At 35.9% G+C, this 26,827-nt stretch overlaps 2 protein-coding genes across 2 annotated transcripts in view; both read right to left on the reverse strand.

The window, feature by feature from the left end:
* On the reverse strand, nucleotides 1-12,327 carry LOC111702437 (actin-interacting protein 1). The gene is made up of 17 exons (XM_023474122.1): nucleotides 12,220-12,327; nucleotides 11,444-11,527; nucleotides 10,256-10,434; nucleotides 9,807-9,924; nucleotides 9,537-9,650; nucleotides 8,447-8,519; nucleotides 7,923-8,037; nucleotides 7,020-7,089; nucleotides 6,314-6,418; nucleotides 5,094-5,253; nucleotides 4,820-4,974; nucleotides 4,098-4,241; nucleotides 3,590-3,697; nucleotides 3,084-3,152; nucleotides 2,661-2,786; nucleotides 2,143-2,243; nucleotides 1-655 (listed from the first exon to the last, which is right to left on the reverse strand). The coding sequence occupies exons 1-16, from the start codon at nucleotides 12,304-12,306 to the stop codon at nucleotides 2,145-2,147; spliced, it is 1,806 nt and encodes a 601-aa protein (XP_023329890.1). The 5' UTR covers nucleotides 12,307-12,327; the 3' UTR covers nucleotides 1-655; nucleotides 2,143-2,144.
* Nucleotides 12,316-26,827, reverse strand: part of LOC111702403 (nuclear pore complex protein Nup214) — a 15,289-nt gene continuing 777 nt past the window's right edge. The window contains exons 2-17 of the mRNA XM_023474077.1: nucleotides 26,744-26,806; nucleotides 25,846-25,914; nucleotides 24,950-25,044; nucleotides 24,472-24,578; nucleotides 23,565-23,683; nucleotides 22,694-22,766; nucleotides 22,394-22,455; nucleotides 21,725-21,817; nucleotides 21,391-21,493; nucleotides 20,984-21,043; nucleotides 20,522-20,628; nucleotides 18,797-19,684; nucleotides 18,183-18,294; nucleotides 16,256-16,358; nucleotides 15,610-15,748; nucleotides 12,316-15,474 (exon numbers count right to left, since the gene is read on the reverse strand). Of these exons, the coding sequence (XP_023329845.1) occupies nucleotides 12,478-15,474; nucleotides 15,610-15,748; nucleotides 16,256-16,358; nucleotides 18,183-18,294; nucleotides 18,797-19,684; nucleotides 20,522-20,628; nucleotides 20,984-21,043; nucleotides 21,391-21,493; nucleotides 21,725-21,817; nucleotides 22,394-22,455; nucleotides 22,694-22,766; nucleotides 23,565-23,683; nucleotides 24,472-24,578; nucleotides 24,950-25,044; nucleotides 25,846-25,914; nucleotides 26,744-26,806 (5,190 nt within the window). The 3' untranslated portion in view covers nucleotides 12,316-12,477. The remainder of the gene's footprint in view (nucleotides 15,475-15,609; nucleotides 15,749-16,255; nucleotides 16,359-18,182; nucleotides 18,295-18,796; nucleotides 19,685-20,521; nucleotides 20,629-20,983; nucleotides 21,044-21,390; nucleotides 21,494-21,724; nucleotides 21,818-22,393; nucleotides 22,456-22,693; nucleotides 22,767-23,564; nucleotides 23,684-24,471; nucleotides 24,579-24,949; nucleotides 25,045-25,845; nucleotides 25,915-26,743; nucleotides 26,807-26,827) is intronic.

Here is a 26,827-nt window from a genome sequence, read left to right on the forward strand (position 1 = left end):
AAAATGTGGATTTTTTATTCAAAGGAAGACATCTCACGCATACCATCATTTATCAGCCATTAAGATATGGTAAACCATGGAGTAAACTAGAGTACACTGAACAGTGAACTAGTTTCAACCAAGTTCATTCTATTGAAGTGAGCTAAATACAAAGTGTTCCTAATGTACGACGTATTACAATACTGGCAGATTACGTGTACACTGTACATGATGTACAATGTACACTGTACATGATGTACAATGTACACTATGCTCTGACAAGCAACTTGCCTTACCACCATTAACTGGACTATACAATATACAAATACAGAGCTAATACATATACCGAGTGTACAAAGAAAATATTTCTATGATTCCCTCTTTTATCTTTGTTTTCAGAAGCTAGCACAATCTAAATATTGGCCAAGGCCAGTTTGATATTATAAAATCCAAAAATGAGTTTTATCCGATTCCGGGCTGATGAAGGGTTTATCATAAAATCACATTGTTCCAAAACTTTGGTTCGATTAGTAAAAATATTAATTAAAATAAAATTTTTAAATTTAGGCACCAGGGTTGTGGGAGTTATTATAAATATAGAAAAGACAAGCTCCTGAGATGAGGAGGGAGAAGATCTTCTGTAAGATGAGAAGCATCCAAAGGCACGCAGGTCAACCTATACAAATAAGTAAATAAAAAAAACATCAACCTTCATTACGTAGAAATCCAGGCCGACCCATCCTTAAAAATGACCGCCAAAGGGCGAAAATTAATTCATGTTGGTCAATGACACAAGTTTAGTATGAACCAACATGGCGGGGCCAATGACTACGTCACGACCAGTCCATCTCGATACAAGTCCAGTATAGAGCTGTATTTTAATATACAAATATATTTATATATATATTGCGTAATAGAGTGTTCAGCGTATGAACGGTGTAAAGGGTTCTTTTCAAGTATTTCAAATTATTATACAATTGTTAACATAAATTCGAAATATAAGGAAGACGATTGTACCGACTCAAATGCCTCTGTTAATTCTCTAGATGTGTGTGTACACAGGATCCATTTCCGCAATGAAGCACACCACAGATGTCAAATCCCCGCTCATCCCAGCTCCTGCCTCACCTCAGCAGTCAGCCGAAAACATCCGAGATGATCACAACTCAGTCTCAGAGAGCTACCCTGGCTCCTGCATGTTGTTAATATAGATACTTGAGCAGCAGCAGACGATGCTTACATCCAGCCCATCAAAATGTTCCAAGAGTTCTAAGCATTTGCGGCCGAACGGAAAGGAATTATCCGGACTGAATATATTTCCCTCCCCGGAGTTCCGACGGGCCTACTCACCCACTCTCCTCTACAAGAGGATAATCTCAACTCTAAAGAGTTTCCTAATCGAACCTGGAAGTTTTGTTGGGGATTATATATCCTACGAGAGCCTGGAGAGAGCAGAAACCTGCTGTTACAGTTCTAGTTGATCTGCACTACCAACATGAAGTTCTACATAGCTCACTTAAGTTGCTACTGATTGCCAATTTATAGTTTCTTTATTAATTTCTAAACCAACCAATTTTAACCCCACTTGGGAAACTATTTCATAACCTTTCGTTTTTAATAAATAAAGATTAGAAATACCATTAGATCTCTTTTATTTTATCATATTGACTTTTAAAGTCAACAACAATATATTATACATGATGTCCCAAAAAAGACGCTCTTTAAGATACTCGACTCAATAATCATGGCTTAAAATGGCAAACTTCAAGCCTCCTCAAATTGTGTTACAACCCTTAGATTGGGGGTCGGAAATGTTACGTAGATTTTGAAATTGTTTTGGCCGCAATTCAGATTGCTCAAAGGCAATGCATAATATCGGCTTCGTTAAGCTTTCTCTTGTCTAACAAGAAACCCTTGATTTACATAATAAAGGCAGTTTGGACGCTTTAAGTCTCTTTTTCTATATTTTTCAATTTGATAGAATTACAAAATTCTTGGAAATGGAATTGTTTAAACCTAGGTAGGCAAGTTCAACCCTTTTTTTTGTTGGTCTAAATCGTTTTCAGTTTTGGCGTTTTTAGGCTACAAAAAAGAAGCAACCCAAGACGTCAAAAATAAATAGATCGAATATTAAACCAAGAGATAGTAACAGCTTAATCTAACCTTTAGTTTGGCCAGGTAATATTCCATATCTTGGTATTTCCATCCTGTCCAGTAGATACAAGGGATGAGTTATCCAACCAGCTTACACGGGTTATTTGACTCTAAAACATTAACATTAAAAAAGATGTACAAAATTCAATCAAATCCCGAAATTAAAGGGCTACCGTATGTACCGTTTTTCAGTGCGGATTTTAAGTCTGAATGAAAATTCGACATTACAGAAATCCTACAAAACGACCAATTTTGAAACCTATCATTATGGACTGCAAAACATATTAAAGCTTAATTTATGAGTGCATTTTTAATGAATTTTATTTGAGAGAAGGTTTTAAAGTAAGTCAGCGCATAAACCAAGAAATATCATTGAATATCTTTATGTTTTGGTAGTAATCAAATTAATTAGAGTTTTTGCCATATTAGAAATCAATATGATATGATACTAATTTAAAACTTTGGTTTTAAAATGTGTTATAAATATGTTAATAGCCCCTAATTGAAAAAGACTTCACATTAATGACCTGATCATGAGCGTTTCTCATAATACAATGTTTGTCAGGTAAGTCCATGGACCAGATAATGATAGAACAGTCTAGTCCACCGCTCGCCACATAGATGGAGTTAGGAGCCCAGGCTACACAGTTCACCTTAATATCATAGTAAAATAAAAAAAACGCAGCTTTTCTCGACTATTTAGGGATTTCTACAGCACAGAAAGATGCTTAGGTGTAGGGGTGTAAGACCCTACCCTTAGACAAGTGAAGCATTTTTCGAGTTGGGGGACTGACTCCCCCTCTAGAATATCCTGTATACGCCTCTGAGTGCACAGACGAAAACCCACCCAAATTCTTTAATTTTCTTTTTAAGATCGAATATTTCTTCATCATAAAATTTATGTAGATCACATATGATTTATCTATTAAAATAATTAGAGTATGAATCACCTTAGCGGTGTGGAACCCCCATTCTTGTTTATGAGGTTTCTCGTAGGATCCGGCTGTATACACACTCACCTTAAACAAAATCAAGCATCAGCTTATTGGTTGACAATAAAACATGCCTGTATTTAACCTCACTACATTTTGTAGATTTCAGTACAAATATACGTTCTGAGAATCCAAAAATACATTCCGAAAAGTGTTTTGACACGTAATTTATTCTTTTTAAAATACAACTGAATTTATAGTAGGATAAGCATTGAGCAGGTAGCTGGAAGAACATCCGAAATCTCAATTTTTTTTGCAAGGAACAGCATCAACTTGTATCTTGAACTTTTCCGTCAAATCGAAGTACGTTACTAGAAATACAGGTTTTGTGAACTTCGTATGATCAAAGGACTCTTAATTTCAAAATTTATTCCATTATTGTTCTTTTTTTTAAAATCAGACTTAAAACACTTTCATATTACTGGTAATGTTTTAAAGCTGATCTTTATAAATAGCGTTTATACCTTCCTATTACTGTCTGCAGCAACAAGATATTTCTGATCTGGAGAATACATCAGATCCTGCACAGCACCAGTCAACTGGATCTCTTTTACCAGGTCCAGCCCACCTTCCTGAAACATATGTAGTACAGTACAATATTTATAGTGCAATATGCACAGTATAATATACAGTACAGTACAATATGTACAGTACTATATGCAGAGTACAATATTCAAAACTTTACAATATAATATATGCATTTCTTGACGTAACATAGCCTTTGATGATACTTTGGCTGTAACTTAAATGAGGATGAGATGAGGATGATGACAATAATAATAATAGTACAATGTGAAATGCTGTGCAACATGCAGTACAGTACAATAAGCATAGCAGTACAATAACAAATACTCGGAAATCACAACATAACCATTTTCCTGTAAAGTGCAAATTTCTTTTAACAATTTCCCACTGTTTTAGCTCTGTAATTTTCTCTTTTTTAATATCTTGGCTGCCCCCCTCGACACTAACCTGAACACTGTAGATCCTGAGAAGGTTCCCGCCTGCCTCCCCTACAGCTAGATGAGCAAGACTGGTTGAGTAGTTGACACTGCTAGGCTCGAACTCAACCTTCTCCTCAAACATGAGGTTTCCTCCTCGTTGCAGAACTAAACTCTAGAACAACGTTTATTCTAATCTTGGAATTTAACTGTAAAAAGCTAACATGTAAAATGTAAATGATTTTGATAAGTATGTTAACAGGAGCGGAATTTGTTCTCCGTTTTCCGTAGCTTCCCCCAAATACTATAGAAGGGAGCAATTATTATAGGAGAGAGCCATTTTTCCAAGGCTCACCCCTGTATCCGCCCCTGGTAGTTAATAAAAAATATATGTGGTTTGAATTAGATAAATTTGATTTAATTTAGTAAAGGATGTGATGCCAATAATTTCTTTACTATACACTATACACTCAGATACAGCATAAATTTGCGGATTTTCTGAAATATATTTCGCGGATTTTTGGTCATCATGTTGGTTTAGTGTGTAATTAATAGCACTGATTTTAGATTTGTTACAGAAAAATGTGATTGATGAGATCGGAATGTAAAATTTCAAACACCCCCCCTCCCCCCATGACAGTCTAATTTTACTTCATACCAATTTCTACATTTCTTTTCCGGCCAAGGACGAACCCATTTAATAGAATTTTTGATTATTTGAACTTTGAAGGTAAGGAAATTTAAAATATAAACCTTTAGAGTAGCAGTGACGGTGAGATCTCCTTTAATATCTAGAGCTCTAGGTTGAGCGGAGAGGGGTTGAGCAGGTCCTGTATATTCTCCACTGCCACCATCTACTCCACGTAGTGTATCATCAAATCCGATACTAGCCACTCCAGTATTAGTTCCTTAATCAAGTCAAATCATTTAATGCAGGGATTTATGCCTAAAGCGATGTGATGCAGCGATTGCTTCGAGCTCCAAAATACAGATTTAAGATTAGATATTTGTTTTATTAGTTTGATACCTTTGATCTGAATGATCTGAGCTCCGTGTCCTGATCCCCCGATTCTCTGGTTGTTCCCTGACTCAGGATCCCAGGCGGTTACAGTTCCATCACTACCTCCGGTATAGATCGTCTTCTTATCAGAGGATAGATCCATAGCAGTAATGGGTTTATTATGGCCCTGAAATACATTTATTGTCAAACTAAAAAGCGTCAACCAACATCAGTAATCAGACCCCCCCCCCCCCGCCGCTTAAAAAACGGATTTGACATTCAGACATTTAGAAAAAGAACTTAAGAAAGCAAATTGGTTTTAAAAACCTTTTTTTTGAAACTGACAGAAATCGTGCGAAGATTTTAGATTTTTAAATGTTAAAAAATTGCATAAAGATTTGGCTTGTTATTCGGAACTGAGCCAGGAACTTTTGTGGTGGATACTCTTAATCCCGATCGCTTGATTTCGATATCCACAGTGAGCACTTTTAATTTAAGGATTAATTAACTTTTTTTCAGTTATCCCTTCAGGGTACAATTACACGTGGGATATCGAAAAAAGATAAAACTTTTCTGCAGATTAATAAAAGATTGAGATGAAGCATTTGATGGTGTATTTTTGGACCTACGCCCATCCCCTCTACTGCCCATCCGACCTACAACCACGTGAGATGGGCAGTATAGCGGATGGGCAATAGGACGGATGGGCAGTAGAGCGGATCAACATTACCGAAGCATTTATCTCGATATTTAAACAACGAATTCCCAGCTCTGATTTTATCCCGTTAACATTAAAACAACTGACCCTCACATTAAATCTATAATTGTTGCCATCTTCGAATTATAAGATTTTTAAATATTTGTAAATTCTCAATTATTTTATGTTCTTGTTTGTGCACGTTGGCATACATGTCTCGTTATAAAAAATAATATTGATAATTAAATCTATTCTTAAACCTCAATAAAGTACATCAACAGAGAACCAATGAAAACTTTTGTGTTGTGTATCTAGGATCAAGCATTGATCTACATCTTATTCAGACCTCTGATTTATTTAATTCCTTTTTGATATCCTGTAGTGGTCATACCCTGCAGGAATATCTTAAGTGAAGGATTTAAGCATTTACCCTAATTGGATATCGAGATCAAGTGTTCAAGGTAAACGATCATCATTCCTCAACAAAAATAAAACTAAGGATGTTATAGTAAAGAAGGGGTAAGCCTAGAATTTTGGTAAATAATCCTACCTTGATAATTAATTTAGGAGTATCTGGATTATTGATATCCAGGTAGTTGATGAACCCGGAGAGAGAAACGGATATCAAGTGTTGACCGGACCACAAGCATCCGACCTAGACAAAGTTGATAATTTTCAATTGTGGTATCTGTTCTCTATGAAAGTGACTTGCGTAAAGAATGATTTTTAAGTGGTTGAGCTTATTCAAATAGACTTGTTTCTTTTTTTCCAATTCTTTTTATTCTAATCTTTTTAGCTTCATATTCGCTATGAATAATGTCAGACATTTTTCCGAGTTTAACATTTTAGAGATTATTATTATTATTATGGGAATGTTGTTTGAAAAATATCCACCATTAAAGAAAAACTATCAAAGACAGTTTCGTTAAAAATGCAAATTAAAGGACGACCTTAATACGTCTTTTAAAGTTAATTGCAAAAGGTTTGAGGCATGAATTATTGGAGGATTTTAAAAAGGTGGATTAAAGAAATACATTGGTGAAAATAAAACTGGGGAATAGGAAGACGACTTTTATTTGGATCAAAAACGACCTAATAGTATCTCATATAGATGGAATTAACATAATAGCAATAAATTGTACAAATCAAAAGATGTAAAAACTAAACAAATATGTGTTTAATAGATTAAAAAGATTTTGGAGGTCACTCCGCTGTCAGTAACAAACCTACCCCTAGTAGACAGATTTGAAAAGTACCTGCTGATCCTCCACTTGAGTTCCCATATTAAAGGTTGTTATGCATCTCTGAGTCTCAATATCCCACAACCTATTTTTTTTAAATATAAAAGTTCTTTAAAGGAACTGCAAACTGCAAGTGACCCTTCATGCAAAGATGGCAACGGTATTCTTGAAACCTTTTCTGATCAATAAAGTTGAAAATATTGTTGTTTTCATAGGTTTGGATTTAGGTTTATGATTTCCTTCAATGGAAATGCGCAAGTCACTTTAGTAGAGAAACCAACCATTGAAAAAAATCAGTTTCTCAAAATTAAATACATGGATATCTAAAGAAGACTTAAGACAAAGTCAGGGTACCGTTGTGAATCAAACATTGCCATCTTTGCATGGGAAGTCATGCTTGAAATTACGCTTATAGTCCCTTTGATAAGTACTCGGTTATGACCAGATTGAAATTACGCTTATAGTCCCTTTGATAAGTACTCGGTTATGACTAGATTGAAATTACGCTTATAGTCCCCTTGATAGATTGAAATTACGCTTATAGTCCCTTTGATAAGTACTCGGTTATGACTAGATTGAAATTACGCTTATAGTCCCTTTGATAAGTACTCGGTTATAACTAGATTGAAATTACGCGTATAGTCCCTTTGATAAGTACTCGGTTATGACTAGATTGAAATTACGTGCATAGAAAAGATTTGCTGTAAACTGTGCAATGTAGTGTACGTACTTACGGTGTACAACTACGGTGACAAGATTAAAACACTCTTCTTTTAGTTTGTTTAAAGTTTTCAAACCAACCAGTAGTTGAAAAGAAGTAGAACAGAGTTGAATTTATCTCACAGTGATACACACACAAGTTATATACAATTTATATTCTTAATTTGAGAAAATTCCATTAATCAATTCTAGGCTGACCTGCATGTTTTATCTCCGCTGGCGGAGAGTAGTTTCCGTCCTGATCCGTCCCACGCTAATCCATAAACTCCTCCGGTGTGACCAGAGAGCTCTCCCTTCAACTCACTGTCCTTACCTAGAATCAACAAGTTAAAATAATTCCCGTGAAAAGATTATGAAATTACAGTTCTGAGTGACCATTATATCAGTACCATAAACGATTGAATATCAACAATGCTGAAGAAATTGAAGATTTAATTAAAAAAAAAAATCTGGCCATTTTCTATATATTTTACACTGTGTTGTACCAAGAGTAACGAGCAATACGAAGATATCTAGCGCTTCTTAGATATATAATTAAAGTGAACTCTTGTCCGTATGGGTGTCTGTTTTACAGAGAAAGATTAGTCTCCAGGCAAAGCTGGGTTCCCTAGCTAGTGAACAAAGAAGAAAAAACAATTTATCAAAGCAAATTATTTGTTAGAATTGATATCAATTTTGTTCATAGTAGAAATCAGGCACCCTACAAAAAAATCCCAGCTTACCATCGTACAAGAATATCTTTCCATCAAAGCCACCACTAGCCCAATAGTTTCCATCAGGGGAGTAGCGTACAACCTGAATATTTAATATTAGGAAATATTCTTTACAAAACTTGAATTAGTTGATGATTTTTACTTTCTTCATAGTCAGTAGTCACTGATTCCTTACAATTCTAATTAACAGCTATGTATCCTATTCCCACAATCACAATTTCAAGCTATGTATCCTATTCCCACAATTTCAAGCATATGTAACCCATTCCCACAATTTCAAGCTATGTATCCTTTTCCCACAATTTCAAACTATATATCCTATTCCCACAATTTCAAGCTATGTATCCTATTTTCCCACAATTTCAAACTTTATATCCTATTCCCACAATTTCAAGCTATGTATCCTCTTCCCACACAATCACATTTTCAAGCTTTGTATCCTATTCACACAATTTCAAGCAATGTATCCTATTCCCACAATTTCAAGCCATGTATCCTATTCCCACAATTTCAAGCTATGTATCCTATTCCCACAATTTCAAGCAATGTATCCTATTCCCACAATTTCAAGCTATGTATCTTATTCCTACAATTTCAAACTATATATCCTATTCCCACAATTTCAATCTATATATCGTATTCCCACAATTTCAATCTATGTATCCTATTCCCACAATTTCAAGCTATGAATCCTTTCCCCAAAATTTCAAGCTATGTATCCTATTCACACAATTTCAAGCTATGTATCCTATTCCCACAATTTCAAGCTATGTATTCTATTCCCACAATTTCAAGCGATGTATTCTATTCCCACAATTTCAAGCTTTGTATCCTATTCCCACAATTTCAAGCTATATATTCTATTCCCACAATTTCAATGTATTTAGACGTAATTTCATGTGACCCATCCTTGAAAGAGTTGCATATCCAATTCACATCCGTACCTATTGAATCGTTATCAAGATGCCTCCGTTTTTTATATTTATGCGAATTCAATGTTTTGAACTTGTCGTTCCTGCATAAATCCACCCTAATACTTTTTGAATAAACCCCACCTCAATTGAAAACTATCAATCAAAATATTCCAAATGCGTCAAACCTGGCAGTATCTTGTATGCTCGTTCTTGGTTGCTTTAAACTTGAATGGAGGACCCTCATAAACAGCAGCAGTGTTATCCTCGCTACCGGTCACAATACGGAACGGCCGAGACGGCTACAAATATAAATACAAATATCAAAAATTTTAAAAATTCCAACCAACAAGTCTAATATGAAAAAAAGATAATCCAACCAGCGCGGTCAGAGTTCAACGATAATTTACTCTGGATTCTTATTCAGTTTTTCTTATAATTCTGTTCTCTAATGTTACCTTAAAGTCTACAGTATTGATGGGACGGGTTTGTCCTGTAATATCTCCGTTACTGGTTCCAGTATCAGCCAGGAACACATGACCAAATTTCTCCCGTCCTTCTCCGACCACTACTATCCTATACAAGAACCGTGTTCAACACTAGGCATTATGTAAACAGGCAAGGTTTTTTTTTGTTCTTTTTCGATACTTTTTACCCAAAAATTCAGAAATTTTTCCTGAAAAATTATAATTTTCCTCATGCAAAAAACCTAAGCTTATTTTTGGCGCTCTGCGCGAACACATATTACTTTTGGGGAAGAAATGATTTTCAAAAGGGCGGGTTTGATTTTTTGAGAAAATATACACCCCTGGTGTAAACAGTATCTGCGCCTAAATTGAATGGATCATGAAAACTGTTAAAATCCCCCTTGCATCTGTGCTAAAATGGGGAAAACCAACCAACAAACCTTTGGTTATCTGAGGACCAGGCCAGGTCTTTAATAGGTCCGGAGATAGGTTGGAACTCGTTCTTGAGAATATGCTCCTTGTTGACAGTATCCCAGATTCTAACCTTCCCAGATTTATCTGCAGACGCAATGTAGAACCTGCTCGGGGAATACTTGGCAACATTCACCTGGGTCGAATGCTAACAAAAAATAAGATATAAAAACTAAAATTGATTCTTGTTTATTTTTTAAAAAACTGGGGAATGAAGTTTTGTTTTTGTTGAAAAATTACTTTTACCTGAACTATATATCTCTCCGAGTACTGTGAATTATCTAGTTTTATGATCTGCACTATTACATGAGTAGTGAGTATATATCTCCGAGTACTTAGGATTATCTAGGTTCCTGATCTGCACTGTTACCTAAGTTTATATCTACAAGTACTGAGGACTATCTAGGTAAATGATCTGCACGGTTCCCTGAGCATAAATCTCCGAGTTATGTGGACTATCTAGGTTCCTAATCTTAACTGTTACCTAAGTATAAATCCCCGAGTACTGTGGACTATTTACACTGTTCCCTGAGTATAAATTCCCGAGTACTGTGGACCATCTAGGTTCCTAATCTAAACGGTTACCTGAATATAAATCTCCGAGTTTAGAGGACTATCTAGGTTCTTAATCTAAATTGTTACCTGAGTATAAATCCCCGAGTACTGTGGACTATCTAGGTTCCTAATCTAAACTGTTACCCGAGTATAAATCTCCGAGTTCTGAGGACTATCTAAGTTCCTAATTTCTTAACTATTAACTAAGTATAAATCTCCGAGTTCTGTGGACTATCCAGGTTCCTGATCTACACTGTTCCCTGAGTATAAATCTCCGAATTCTGAAGCCTATCTAAGTTCCTAATCTAAAATGTTCCCTGAGTATAAATCTCCGAGTACTGTGGACTATCTAGGTTCCTAATCTAAACTGTTACCTGAGTATAAATCTCCGAGTACTGTGGACTATCTAGGTTCCTAATCTAAACGGTTTCCTGAGTATAAACCTCAGAGTTCAGAGGACTGTCTAGGTTCCTAATCTAAACTGTTACCTGAGTATTAATCTCCGAGTACTGTGGACTTTCTAGGTTTCTAATGTAAACGGTTTCCTGAGTATTTATATCTTAGTACTGTGGGCTTTCTAGGTTTATAATCTAAACTGTTACCTGAGTATAAATCTCCGAGTACTGTGGACTATCTAGGTTCCTGATTACTACACTGTTTCCGTGACAGTACAAGAAGTTCTCACCCTTAACAAAAAAACTAATGAAGGCTTTTTTTAAAGTTATGCTTTACAGTTTACAGATATTCAATCCCCTGCACAAATCAAATCAAATGAAGACTTCTAGGTTCAGATTTAAGATGACTTGTAGTCTGGGTTTATGATTTACAATGAGTGTCCGTGGTGAGCCCTTTCCATGGCACCGATTCAACGAATTACTCACGTCATTTTTGAATTAATGTAATTTTTACATAACGGACAACGAAATTGGGCCAGTCTGCAATTGGACACTGGTTTTCATGATTATTTAAAGTAACTTTATAAATGTATCACCTTGTTTTTAACTTATTGACATTAAAAAGTTTTTTAATAAGGGATTGTAAGCACAATTTCAAGTGACCCTCCATGTAAAGTTGACAATTCCCGATTCACAAAGGTACACTTAAATAATTAATTTTAAAATTAAAACATTGACATTTCATACTTGATCAGACAAAGATGTTAAGGGTGCCGTTGTGAATCGGGCATTGCCATCTTTGCTTGGAGGGTCACTTGAAATTACGCTTGCCGCCCCCTTTTAAGGAAAATTTAAAAGATCAATTTATTGCGTGATGACAAATATTGATTCATGAGGTAAATTTTATCGAAAAAAAGATTTTCCGCTGCCGAAGGTATGAGTTGAACAGTAACAAACATGGCATTCTTAAAGTGAAAACTAACCTTAGGGTCTTCCCCAAGTACAATGGGTTGCCCACGTTCTGTTCTGGGTAGACAGGCAAACGTAAACCTGTTTGAGTACCCCGACATATTATTCTCTGAAAAAATATTTATTTAATTATTTTGTTCTGTGACCTGTCAATATACAGAATTTTAAATGTTATGGATGAATTATACTATGTGAAAAGAAAAGTGAATGAGGATTTAATGTTTAGATCCAGCAGCCAGGATTTTATTGGTCCGTCCATCTTGAAGGTTTCTTTAGCGCCAAGAATTAAATTGTTTGCCAGGAGGTGGAGGGCTCCCAGGAGCTGCTCCACTACCTCCTCCAAACCCACCAAACCCAGAGGATTGTTGAGCTCCAAAAGTAGATGCACCAAATGTTGATCCACCACTGCTACCCGCTAGTGCACCAAAAGTAGGAGCAGAATCTACTTTTCCAGCTCCAAAGGCAGTGCCACCAAAGGAAGCTCCTCCACCAAACGCAGGAGCTGCTCCTGTGGTTGAAGCTACTCCAAATGCCGGAGATGATCCAAATGCTGGAGTAGATCCAAATGCCGGTGGAGATCCAAAAGCTGGAGCAGCACCAAATCCAGATGAAGCACCAAAAGCAGAGGTAGGTTTGGATGGGGTAGCTCCACCTTGAAATCCAAATCCTTGACTCCCAATACTCGCATTACCTCCTGAGAAAGAGCCAGCTGATCCAAACCCGCCAGATTTGGAGCTAGTTGCTCCAAATGTACTGGCTGATGAGCCTCCAAATAGATTTGTTCCAGAGGTTGGAGCCCCAGAAGGAGCAGAACCAAAAGGATTTTGATTAGGACTAGCGGTGGATGATGCTCCTCCCAACCCACTAAAAAAACCTCCTCCAGAACTCCCTCCAAATATGGATCCAGAGGACGAGGCACCTCCAGAGAAGGGGGAACTAGTTGAGGATGATGTAGTCCCGCCAAAAGCATTGGAACTTCCACCAAATGCTCCAGCTGAAGAGGTTACACCAAATGGTGTTGATGTTGAACTCCCTCCAAATGGGGTGCTACCTGTGTTGGTATTTCCTCCAAAGATGCTACCGGAAGATTTAGTTCCACTTCCAAATGGAGAACTAGCTGTACTAGCACTTCCTCCAAAAGGAGAACTTACTGTAGTGTTTCCTCCTCCAAAGACACTATTTGAAGTAGAGCTGGCTCCTCCAAATATTGATGCACTGGCGCTGGAAGGTTGTGAAACTCCGCCAAAAACACTTCCAGTTGTTTGGGTGGAAGAACCACCAAAGATGGAAGCTGAACTAGATGGTTGAGATGAAGCACTACCCCCAAATATTCCGCTGGATGCTGAAGCTCCTCCAAATATTGAGCCTCCAGCAGAACTGGTCTCTGGTTTAGTTTCTGCAACAGATCCAAAGCCTGATCCTTTGCTACTTCCTCCAAAGATAGAGGGTCCCCCACTGCTGCCTCCAAAGAGAGATGTCGACTTTGTTGTATTGCTAACACCAAATAAAGACACTGAAGAAGTAGTAGTCGTTGAAGCTGTAGTTGATACAACAATAGAAGGATTTGAAGGTAAACCACCAAGAACTGAGGTTCCTGCTCCACCAAAGGCTGTTCCAGTTGCAGGAGCTGATGTCACTGATCCAAAAGCTGATTTTTCTGATCCTCCAAACATAGACCCACCAGTGCTGCTGGCCTGAGTTACACCAAATATAGAACTTGTAGTAGAACTTTGGGAGGTTACTGGATTTGTACTGGATATCACAGTTTTTCCACCAAAACTGCCTCCGGAAGTACTTGATGATGTTTCAGTAGATGCTCTGGAAAGATCAAGGCCTGAACCAGACTGGGCAGATGTACCTCCAAAACTCAGGCCAGATGGAGTTAATGATGAAGATACTGATGTTGGAGCTGATGTAGTTGAAAAACTAAACCCTGAAGAGGACTTGCTCCCTCCAAAAATTAAAGCACCTGCACTGGGAGCAGTGGATACTGAAACCGCTGCAAGTTTGGTTTCCACCTGTTTTGCTGGATCTGAGACAAGTTTAGGCACCGCAGCTTGTGCTTGGGAAGGCTTACTAACACCTTCACCAGTAGTAATTACGGGCTTTGTCACAGTTGTGGGCTTTGTAGAAGGTACAAGTTTGGTTCTCTCTGTAAGAATGGTCTCTTTAGGCCCAGAAAAACTGAAACCTAAAGATGGCTGAGAGGAAGTGATGCTGCCACCAAAAGGAAGCCCTCCAGATGGAGCTGGCTTAGAAGGTTCTGAAACAGCTGACTTGAAACCAGGAAATGTATTAGATTCTTTATTAGTACTACTTTCAGAGAATGAGAATCCAATACCAGGAGTTGCTGTGCTTCCTGCCTTGGATAATGCAGAGCTTAAATCAAAAGGTTTTAATCCAGAATTGTCAGGTTTGATCTTGTCTGTTAAAACTGGTTTTTCACTTGTGGGTTGTTTTGGTGTTGGAGTAACAGTCTTGGAGGGAGCAAAAGAAAATGGGATGCTTGAGGCAGATGTCGGCAAGGAGATTGTAGAACTTGTCAAGGATGAAGTTGAAGTAGGTTTAATTGATAAACTGGAGATAGGACTACTCTGAGGTTTGTTCATAAAACTAAGATCTCCAGTAGAGGATGAGAGAACACCAGTTTCAGGTGGTTTTATGTTCAACCCAAAAGCTGGAGCTGGTTCTTTGACAGGAGTAACATCTTCAAACAATGTTTTCTGGACAGAAGATGGTTTGGACACAACAGCAGAAAATCTAGCCATTGTAACCTTCTCTATTTCCCCAACCTTATCATCAGCAGCTCTAAGTTGTACCAAATGTTGAGAACTAGAGGGCTTTTCCTCTTCAGGGGATTGGATTAGTCTAGAAGCTGCAGGACTGCTATGCTTCATAGGTTTCACCACTGAAATAGATTTCTTTTCCAGGAGTTTTCTGATTGCCTTTTCCTTATCTGGAGTTAAACACTTTACAGGAGATATATTTGTCTTGCTTTTACCAACTGTTCTTGGAGTTATGGGTGTTGTTTGAGTTATTTTAGGATAGGAACTCAGTTTGGATTTATCTCTGAAGGACTCAGCAAGCTTTCTTATCTCCATCTCAGCATCGGATTCTCCTCTAGCTCTACCTAGAGAGGACTGTTTGCCCCCTGACAGGGTTGTCTTGTTTATCTTAACTTTGCTTATCTCCTGTGCAAGATGACTGACACGACACCTCTGCTCCTCAACAACCTTATGGTTTGTCAGCAAAGCAGCAAAGATATCCTCCTAAATAAAAAACTACTATTTGATATTTCCAAAGATAAAAAAGTTTACAATTCATTTATAAGGAGTCTTTATTTTTAAGGCATCTTTTGGCTTTCTTAAAAATTGTAAAATTAAATCTGCATCAATTTAGTTTACCTGGTTAATGTTGGAAGCCCCCCGCCTCAAACTCATCTTCCTTTCCTCCCAGTCTGAGTCAAGCTTGGTGTTTGCTTCATCTACCTGGAGCTCTATATACTGGTACAAGCTGGTCAACTCATTCATTTTCCGAGAACTCCTGAACAATAAGCTGGTTGGTGCAAAAAGCAGATTTAATATTGAGAGACATTTTTTTCAAAAATCAAAAAATGCAACCAAACTATTATATTCAAGAATAGAAAAGTAAAATAAAAATGTTTTAAATTCAGGAGAGAGGGTTCTTTCTATTATTATTAATATAAGCAGACAACCCATCATTCATTGAAATAGGGGTCGAAAGAAATTAATAAAACAACGGTCATATGATGACAAATTAAAAGAAGTCAGAACTTTTGTTTTGTGAATCTCGGGATTAAGCATTGATCTCCATCTTATGCCTATTTAATGCCTTTTTAATATCCTGTGATGGGGATACCATTACCCTGAAGGGATAATTTCAATTGAGGGATCAAGCATTGATCCTCTTAAAAAGTGCACACACTGGATATTGACATCAAACACAAAAGATTTACAATATCCAATTCCACACAATTAGTTCCTATCTCTGTTTAATAAAAGTGATATTAAAATAATACTGCAAAGTTGCCTTGGGTCTAGTGGTCTAGATCTTAATATCCTTGAGTATCCATGAGATCCTCTTTCCTGGTTCCTACTTCGGGCTTCATGCATCCAAGCAGCAGTCTCAGCAACTAAATCATACAACATAAATAACAAAATTTCAGTCAGTTACTTTTGAAGTTCTGGTTTTGCAATATTTTGGAAATCCGGATCCTCAAAAATATGCAAATCCAAGGATCCGGATCCAAGGGCCCAAATATCAACCAAAAACTAAAAAAAGCTTTTTGCTCTCAAAATCAAAATCTGAACTGTTGAAAAAAGAGATTATTAAAATTTTCCTTTTCATCTCGATCTGGATCAAGTTTTGACATTAAATAAATGAAAACAAATTAAAAAATAAATAATCTCATTTATCAAACAAATCATCAAATCTCAAGGAAATAACCTAGATCCGGATCAAAATCAAATGGATCCGAAGCAATTAAGTCTTACAAAAAAAAGTACAACCTTAAAACTAACAAAATAGACTAAGTCAATTTTTTCATAATCAAAATTAATGGATTTGAATAAAAAATTTCCAAACATTTATACTTTGGAAAAATACATTTAAACAGGAAAGAATTGCCTTAAAGTATTTAGTCAAAAACAAATCACGAATTGTTGCTTTTTGACCTTCAGGGCAGGAATCCCCTCTTTCAAGGAATAATTATAACTGTTAAAAGTTATTGTGGAAACAATTTATTTTGTTTTTATAGCAGATTTTCCCGAGTTTACTCGACTTTTAAGAAAATAAAAAATAAATATTTTAAAATAAAAAAGCACGCCATAGGATCATGTTTGGTCCATAACAAATTTGGTAGAAGTAGTTAACTATACATTTGAAACAAACAGACAGACGAGGGGGAAGGCAACCCGCACCCGTTTTACCTCCGACCCGCAGATGAAATCACAAAAAGGGATTTGCGGCATGCGCTTACCCCTATACCGTCTGACCCTCACCTGGCAAAATGTCTTAATTTGTATAAGCTTGTGGAAGACGATGCCTGGCCGCGTTAAACTAGTTCCACAAGATTCAACAGAATGAGATAGAACGGATACGGGGCATTAGTACTGATATCATCTCTACAGTCTACACGTGCGATATCGATATTGACTCTAGTTCTGAACCCTCTAGTAATAAGTTATAAGAAATATATATACTGGAAGTTATTTATGCGTTTTATTAGAGTCTGACTCACGTCCTCTATAAGCTAATTATAGACGAATGCAGCATTAATTTAAATTTATAAAGACGTCATGGCATTTATCATATAATTAACTTATTAATCATATTTTTTGTTTGTAACAGAAACAAATTTCCCCACTCAAATAAGCGATAGTTTAAAAAATTCTGATCAAACAACATTTAAGTGTAGATCGTACTTGCGGCATATTACACTATTTGCGTCACTTACCCGTATGTCTTCAGACCCGCATTATTTTTCTATAAGATAAATGCGGTTTTTCGCTATTTACTCGTTATCAATATATTAAAGTAGCTCATCTACCCCAAAAAGCTTTGGAACATTAAGAAAAAATAAAATCTCACATTTTGCCATGTGTCGAATCATTAAAAGAATATGCTGTAATAAAAAAAGATATAATTTATTTTAAATCCAATTAAAATTTATGTTTTAAAATTATAAAGTTTGGTCAAAACCAGTCGTGCCTGCCTGACGCTGCCAATAAGAAATAAAAACAATTTTCAGACTCATAATAATTGCCTGTACATATTAGGACATTTTGCCGAAAGGCAACATGGGTGAGGATCAGACGGCATAGAGGTAAGCACATGCTGCAAATCCCATTTTGTGACGCCATCTGCAGGTCGTATGTAAAAAGGGTGCGGGTTGCCTCCCCCCCCCCTCTCAACTGACAAGGAAAACATACAACTCGAAGCGAAGAACTCTCCATACCTTCTGCCTTCAGATCTGCTATTTCTTTGCTCTGGCAGGTTGTTGTCTCCAGAACCTCTTTAGAGAACCTTTTGAGGATCTCCGTCCTCGTCACAAGGTTTACCTTGTCCTCCTGAATATACATCACATAAACTTAATCTTTTGTTGAGAAAGAAAAGCTAAGAATCTAAAACCAATTTGAAAGTGATGTATTCTGATGATTACATTCTCCTGCGGCATAAATGCGCATCTCATTTAAAATAGAACAGCAATTGAAAATACTCATTTTAAGATAGAGAAAAAGATTGAACTCAATAATCTTAGTTAAAAAGGTACCGTAGAAGTTTATACTGTCAAGAATTACCAACCCCAAGCCCTCAAATGGTGATTTTTTGTAACAGGGAAAAAGTTTTTTTTATAATTTTTGATACTTTTTACCCTAAAACTCGTTAATTTTTCAATATCAGCGAACCATAAAGAATGAGTTACCTATCATCTGGGAAAAAAAAGATTTTCAAAAAGAGGGAAGGGGAAATGTTTTTGTGAGAAAATATACCCCCCTTGGGGTACCATTGTAAATCGAACTTGTATTCCGTTAAAAAAGCTGAAAGGGAAAGCCTAAGTCGCTTACTAACCTGAGTTCCAATATCAATCTTCAGACTATAGACGGTATCTCTGAGTGCAGCAAGCTTATCCTCAAAAGTTTTGAACTCCTCATCAATCTTTCTATTCAACCTTCTCTTAGCAGTCTCATCAGGGACATTTCGGGTACTGACTAAATTGCTTGGATTTACAGAAGGATGTTCTTTAGTCGGGGGAATTGGTTTTGTGACAAAGGGAGTAGGCTCTTTGGGCGTGTGTGTTGGTTCTTTCAGAGTAGGATTAGGTTCTACAGGAGCAGGTGTAGGCTCTTTACTCACTGGAGTAGTTTCCTTAGAAATAGGTTTACTTAACGGCGAAGGAACCGATTCTTTAGGCTTTCCGAACCCTGCAAATGGAGTGCTGGCACCTCCTCCAAATGGAGTGCTGGAACCTCCTCCAAATAGAGATCCCTCCGCGGGTTTAAAGAGACCTCCGAATGGAGCTCCGGTAGCGGTGGTGGAAGAAGAAGGTTCTACTGCTCCAAAGGGTTTAACAGGGGTAGACTGGATAAAGGATGCAGAGCTGGGATTAAAGATACCGGAGCTAAACTGAACCTGGGATTTATCCAGACTAGGCTTAGGTTGGGAGTATGGTGGGGGTGGTAGGGATGCAGGAATGGGGACGGACTGATGTTTAGGAACAGAAGGTTCTGGATATTTAACTGTACCATGTCTTATGCCCTCTTGAGGTAGTCCAGGGACAGTGGTACACAGGGAGGGAGCTCCAGGTGTAGTATTAACACAGGAGAAGGAGCAAAGATGTCCGTCAGAGGAGAGAACGTGAAGAATTGGAGAAGGTGGAATAAAACTTTCTCCGACTGGAGTATTCCGCTCCGCACTCAGATTCAGAACCATCCCGGCAGGATAGGTTTCTCCGCTACCCTACAACAGCAATTTAAAGTAATTGATAATTTTCTATTTCTGACCATTTTTTTCTTTTTTACTTTATCTTATTTTGACTGACAAAATTTATGGTAAAATTGATAAATATAAAATGCTGATATACAGGGTGTCCCACGAAACATGACAATAGCAAGACGACTTGAAAGTCGTCTTTGATATTTGAATTTATTTGTGACATTTAGTCTTCTATCTACTTTAACATGTATGATTCTTTAAACAATTATCACATAATTCTCCTAGCACTGGCATTTCCAAAAAGTGGTCTGCGTTTTTTGTGCTTTCAATATTACCGGAGATATAAAGAGTTTGGTTCAGATTTCAATTTTGTTAAATAAAAGCAAAATTGTCGAAATCTGAACGAAATTGTTCATATCTCGGGCAATATGGAAAGCACAAAAAAGGCAGACCACATTTTGGAAATGGCAGGACTTGGGAAATTTTGTGATTATTATCTCTAGAAATTTACTTCTAAAATTGGGTTGACAAATAAATGCAGCAAAATTGTATCAAAAATAAAGACGATATTCAAGTCGTCTTGCATACTCTCATGTTTCGTGGGACACCCTGTACCTTGGACCGGATTGTAACATGAGCGAGACATAGAAGAACCATGTTGACAAAATTGAACCACTTTTCTTGTGCGCTGGGTCAAGCTGCAGAAATAGGTTCAACTAAATCTACGCGGTTGAAATAAGTATACAAAGGTCAACTATGTCTTGCTATTCCTTAAATATGATCCCTGGATACCAGGTTTTGTAAATGCCTTTTTTAAACCGATTTTCAAGATGATTGCAGTATGAAGAACTCTAGATTTACCTTAGAAAGTGGGATCTCTGCTCTGCCACTATCATCCAGCATTCCCTGCCTCCAGCTTTCACCCTCCAGGGTCAACATAGAGATTTCAACACTATTCCCAGATCCAACTAGACATTTCATTTTCATTATCGCATTTATTATTTTAGTCACTCTTTCATTAATTCATTTATTAAATTGATAATTTATTCATTTAATCATTTTTAAAATTTTATCTTTATATTTTTTCATTGATTTATTTATAAGTGATTGATGAGTAAAATTATTACTTTTTTCTTGGATTGAATTGATAGTTAAAAAGTTATTATTACACTGAAAATTGAGAACAAAGATAAATGAGCTGTACAAATTTGGCTACATAGTAAATACGATGAGAAATGAGAACTTGGTACAATCGATGATATTATCAAATCGAACAATAAAATCATAAAATCATATCTTCAAAAATAAATATTTCAGATTTACCTATCACATAGTTCCATTCAGGGATACCGACACTCTCAAACCTTTTCTTTCGATCTTCACCTAGAAAACAAGTTATGTGCAACTAACATCTACTTTTTTACTCTACAGAGGTTTGGTCCATCACCAACACCGAATTTTAAATTATGTAAATCAAAAAACAAATGACGCTTTTATTTTACAACCGGAAGTCCAAAGTATTTGTTCCCAAAATGTGTACGGCAGTTCTTGACAGCAAAATTAACAAACTCAGCAATTCTTTTTTAAAGAATGTTTATTTTTGTTCGTAAAACTGCAGTACGCCTAAATAAAGTTCCTTGGGATATTTCGTTAATATGTCCGCATCAGAGCACTGTGGCCGGGGCTGAGTAGATAGATCAAAAATCAATTAACATTTTTTCTTTTTTTACCTGTAGAGTAAGTGATGTCATCAAAGAACGTATACTCTGTGGATCCAGCCTTACTGCCTCTTATCAACCAGAGGCCGGCCCGGTTACTTGGATCCGATTCATCCTTAATCATCAGAAATTGTGTATTTCTTTTAGAAGTTATAAATTTAGGGTTGCAAAAGTTAAGAGTTCAAAGAAAGCTAAAAAAAATTTGAGATGTAGTTAAAGCAACCTGAAATATTTTAAATTTAAAATTTTTTACGTCGGAATTTATTAATAGAAATAAATAAATTATAAGTGAGAGATGAGTAGTGGCTACCAAAATCCAAATCAGAAAGAGTTTCAATTCTTTTACCAAATATCCCACAAGAAACTCGTATGTAGATATCCAAAATATGGATACAGGCTTGAATCCAGATATCTCAGGACCAGGATACGTTTTAGCTTCCTAAATTCAACAATAAGGTTAAATAAAAAGAAAATTTGTATTAAAAATTACGTAGCTTTGAAATGGAAGAATACAGAACGTGCGTCGTGTGGTAAAGCAAATCTACCTGATTATGAAAAGAAAACTACTCGATAATGGGGTTAGAAAGGTGTCATATCGATTGGACTAATGTTCATTTGGATTATTACGTTCAAAAGTACTACAGTCCTTTTTTAACAAACATTTGTTCAATTGAACTAAGTTTTAAATTTTTTTAAAATTGTAGCTTTCAAGTTTAAAGTTTTTTTTACACAAAAAATTATATAATCTGAATATTTGAGGTTAAAGAACAATTTCTGGGCTGAGCGCTGCGGCTAGGATAGGCTAGCGGCCGAGCGCTATTGCCAAGACATGCTTAATCTTTTTTGTTTTTTTTTCAAACTTCATTTGAACACAATTATTTGTATTGTTTATATGCACTACTGTTCAAATGGACTAAAAACCGGTTTGTGAACAGCTAAAGTTTCATCGGTCTTTAGTCCTATCGTAATAGCACCGTTGGAAAAATGTCGGATTTTTTGTTTTGTCTATTTATACCTTTAGATCTGGTTTGTACTGGGTAACACTTCTATCCTTCTTGACCGCTGCTAACTGTTTGCCTTAACATTTAAGTTCACTTTAAAATGTACAGTACAGAATTAACACAGATTTCAAATAAGGAGGTTCCTCGGATTTTATTTTCTCGTAATCGTTAGAGAATTTGAAGAAAATAAAATATGTTTAACTTTTATCTTACAAAAAGTGCAATCAGATTTAGAAAATGTTTCATATTCTTAACAGGCCTTTTTTAGTATTTTTCTTTTAAATTTTCAATAAAGTTTTTTTTTACATTTTTACCTTTCGGAGACCAGGATACGGCACAAATACCTACAGCTGGGGGTAAACTTTGACAATCTAAACTTCCATCATCCTAGAATATAAAAGCACGTCATACCTTTCCTAGTCTCAGAATGTCTGATCTGAAATACTTTTCGTAAACACTCGAAAAAAGAAATATTGAAAAATTCCTGAATTCAGTAATCAATAGTAAGGGAGATAGGGAGGCCAATTTTTCAATCTTATTAAACATGTTGATGTGGTGTTCGTCTCAAACCGCTGAATACTGAATTAATTTTTTAAATAATGGCCAAAAAACGTCTAAAACAAGTAAATTTGTGTATCAATATAGCTTTCCAAAAAAACAAAAATCTAAATGAATTTAAAATAGACAAAAAAAAAATAAAACTTTATGGTTAGTTCCAGATGAATATGAGCATTTTTATCAAAAAATGTCGATTATAGTCTCATCTTGACGAATTTAATTTTACTATTTACATTGTTATCTTGATTTTAATTTAAGATCGAATGTAGAAAAAGTCCAGGCCCGTTACCAGGATTTTCCCAAGGGGGATGCACAGGGGGGTTTTGTATTATGGGCCCAGGATCAAAGAGTGAAACGTAGTAAACAAGCGGGGGGTTCCAGAATTTTTATAATTTTGGTATAAAAACGAGTAACTGTAGCTTGAATATTATGTTATGTAGGCTATTTTCTAATTTGATGTTTTGTATGGTACAAGGAAAATTTTCATAATTTTGATAATACTATTCAAGTTCGCTGATTTTGAATTGTCTGGACAAAATATTAAAACTAAGGCAATGTTTCTGCAAAATTTAAAGACCCTTGAAACCCCCCTAGTTACTGGCCTGAAGAAAACAAGGATTCTCTGACCTTAAGTGTGTACATGACAAAGCTTCCATCGTTGAAGGTGACGGAGAATATACCAGTGAGAGCCGGGTTCCAGGATACCTGGGATATACCCACACCAGACACAGTAGTATTCAAGCAAACTAAACATCAATCAATCAACCAATCAATCAATAAATCAATCAATCAACCAGGATATCAGGGATATAACAACACCAGACACAGTAGTGTACAACAAACTAAACATCAATCAATCAACCAACCAACCAGAATATAACTCAACCAATGATTAAATCAGTTAACCAAAATTAATAATCGATCAATCAATTATTTATATGATTGACAATGTGTAAATTAATCAAACAGCAAGTAAATTAATCAACCTATAAGATAATTTAACAATCAATTAGTAACTCATTATTAAGAACTTAATTAACATGTCATGTGTAAAGGACCCGTTATGAGCCCCAATACCACCGCCAGGTGAGAGGGCCATACTATTAAATGTCCCCTTTTCATTCCATTCCGCCCCCCCACCACCCCACCAACTTTTTACTAACTTTGTTAATTATTCATTGCAATTAATTAATAAAAACAGCATCCACTTATGATTTATAGGATTCACAATTGAGTAAATATCAATTAATTACAAAAAGAAATTTTAGAAACGAAAAATTTAAAGCGTATATTTCAATAAATGTCCAAACTAGAAAATTCACATCAAAAGCTAACAATAAATTCGTATCGATCAATGAATTAATCAATGAATCAATGAATGAATCAATGAATGAATCAATCAGTCAGTCAGTTAGTCAATTAATCATCAGTCAATAAATGAATGAATGAATCAAGAAATAAATCCAATCAATCAATCAATCAATAAACCAATCAATTTATCAATAATCAATCAATCGATAAAAAAATCAATGACCTTGATTGAAGGGAGTGTCCGCTGTGGCTAGCCCCCTAGTGTCGAAGAGGTAGAGGACCGGGAATGTTGGTAGATTTACAACTACAGATAAAACCAGATCATCACAACTGAATTAAAGAATATATTTAATGAGCGCAACCGGAAATTGTTTGAGGGGAGGGTGAAGTTTGACATTAGGGTGTCCTGTTTTGCACTACAACTTCTCACAATTTACTGGCAATTCAAATTTTATTTCTTTGATCTCAATATTTGACATAGAATTAGATGATTTATAGTTTTGGCACGAATACACTACACGATATTTTTCGACCTAAAAATGTCTTAAGTTATTGCTCAGTTCCAATCTAATTCATCTAATCATCTAATGGATATCTATTGTTTAAACAGGGGATAGCTCAGTAGTTTCTTTAAAAAATACCCCTCCCCCCCATCCTCTAAAAAAAATGTTTTCCTTGACAATTGATTTGAGTTTGATTACCTGATTCCTACATGTAGAATATCTGCAGGAAGTTGAACCTTGCAGGAGGTGAACTCTGTGTTCTCAGTTCCTCTTACGTTCTTATCACAGTTATCCTAAACAACCAATATAAAACTTAATTAAAAATAATTCTCTGTTTTTTCCATATACTGCTCTCTTGACTAAGTTTTCAGAATTATTTTCGTTTTTTTTATTAAAAATTAAATCATCTTTAAAACCGTAAGAAAAAATGGTGGAAAATTAATATTACAATATTTAAGTTGCAAGCCAAATATTTGCTCTCATGAATAAAAGTTACTATGCCTATTGCATGCCTTCCGCTCCTTCCGCAGATTAAAAACCTGCTCTTTCGACTGTATTCTAATTCGAGTATGATCCATGGCATAAAATAAACTTTAAAAAGCCCACAAACTCGAAATGAATTTATTAATGTACCACTTTAGAAACAAGAATTATATTTTCTTTAAACTAATGAATTAATGATTCTTATCTTAACCATTTGATTTTTAAAAATGAAAAGTAACTAAAATTCTACAATTGCATTTTTGTACAGCGGACATCTGACATTTTCAAATCATGCTTTAAAACGTTTCCACCAAGAATTTGAATTGAGCAGGCGGTAATAATAAGGTAACATCTGCGTATAAGATAATTTAACAATCAATTAGTAACTCATTATTAAGAACTTAATTAACATGTCATGTGTAAAGGACCCGTTATGAGCCCCAATACCACCGCCAGGTGAGAGGGCCATACTATTAAATGTCCCCTTTTCATTCCATTCCGCCCCCCCACCACCCCACCAACTTTTTACTAACTTTGTTAATTATTAATCAAATCATTCATTGCAATTAATTAATGAAAATTAAAATTTAAATTTAAATTTAATTCTCTACCTGTGCTTCGACATCTTTTGATTGAATGATATGAAGAATCTTTCCAACACCAGCAAACAGCTGACCACTCTACAGATACCACCTCATTCATTGATTGTCAACACTCAACAGTGTGCTCGGATCCGGATCCGGATCAACAAAAATATCAGGACTAAGGTGGCAAAATACATTGAAAAAATGTTCTCTCAATAAACAAATCTTTAGTTTTAGCAACGAAAATATTATTTATTAAAACCTTCCTAAGTTCAGATGTATTAAATTCCAAATTCAATGGATCCGAAGAATTGGTTGAGCATTTTTTATAATATTGTAGAAGCAGGAATCTGAGAGGATAAATCCTTTCCACACTCAGGATAAGGTTACACCAGCTCAACCTCGTCCTAGAGGTAGACCTCCAAAGAAACCTATCCTCAGTCAGTCTCAATCTCCAATAAGATCTAGAGACTTGGGGGGGACATATGTAGAAGCAGGAATCTGAGAGGATAAATCCAAGAAATGCTCGAAGATAAAGAAGAAAATCTCCGAACAAGAAAACGAGAATCTAGGAGTCAGTCCGTCTCTACCCTTCAACTTGAACAGATCTACTCTTCGATATAAATATCTGTTTATTAAATATATACCAAATAAACTATATATTGGAATTGTTCATACTCTCTAAAATATTATTATTTATAACTAGCTTGGGAACCCAGCTTTGCTTGAAAACAAAATTTTAAGTCAACCCACTCCATTTTGAATTCTAAGCCAAGCTAAGAACATTTCAGTGGTTCTACAGAGTTTCCAAAATCATGACAAATTGGTCAATTGGTTCATAAGACTGAGATTACTACTTTATATATAAAGAATAAAGACAGATTCACGAGTTTCTTGAATCTTGATAAATGAATGAAATAGATTCCTTGTTTGATATTGCCAGCAGGTTCAAAGAGTCTGGCAGTGTACTGTCATCTCCCAACTTTATCTAAATGGATTACATCAATCA

This window comes from Eurytemora carolleeae, unplaced genomic scaffold, assembly GCF_000591075.1.
Source record: "Eurytemora carolleeae unplaced genomic scaffold, Eaff_2.0 scaffold138, whole genome shotgun sequence".
Taxonomy (NCBI): domain Eukaryota; kingdom Metazoa; phylum Arthropoda; class Copepoda; order Calanoida; family Temoridae; genus Eurytemora; species Eurytemora carolleeae.

Bases quoted from the DNA above. Each gene is read 5' to 3' on its own strand.
- LOC111702437 (XM_023474122.1), bottom strand. From the start codon at position 12,306: ATGTCGGGGTACTCAAACAGGTTTACGTTTGCCTGTCTACCCAGAACA. The intron at 7,090-7,922 runs GTCAGCCTAGAA...TAAAAAAAATAG, and splicing joins AGCGGAGATAAAACATGCAG to GTTGTGGGATATTGAGACTC. The intron at 2,787-3,083 runs GTGATTCATACT...TATGATATTAAG, and splicing joins GGGGGTTCCACACCGCTAAG to GTGAACTGTGTAGCCTGGGC.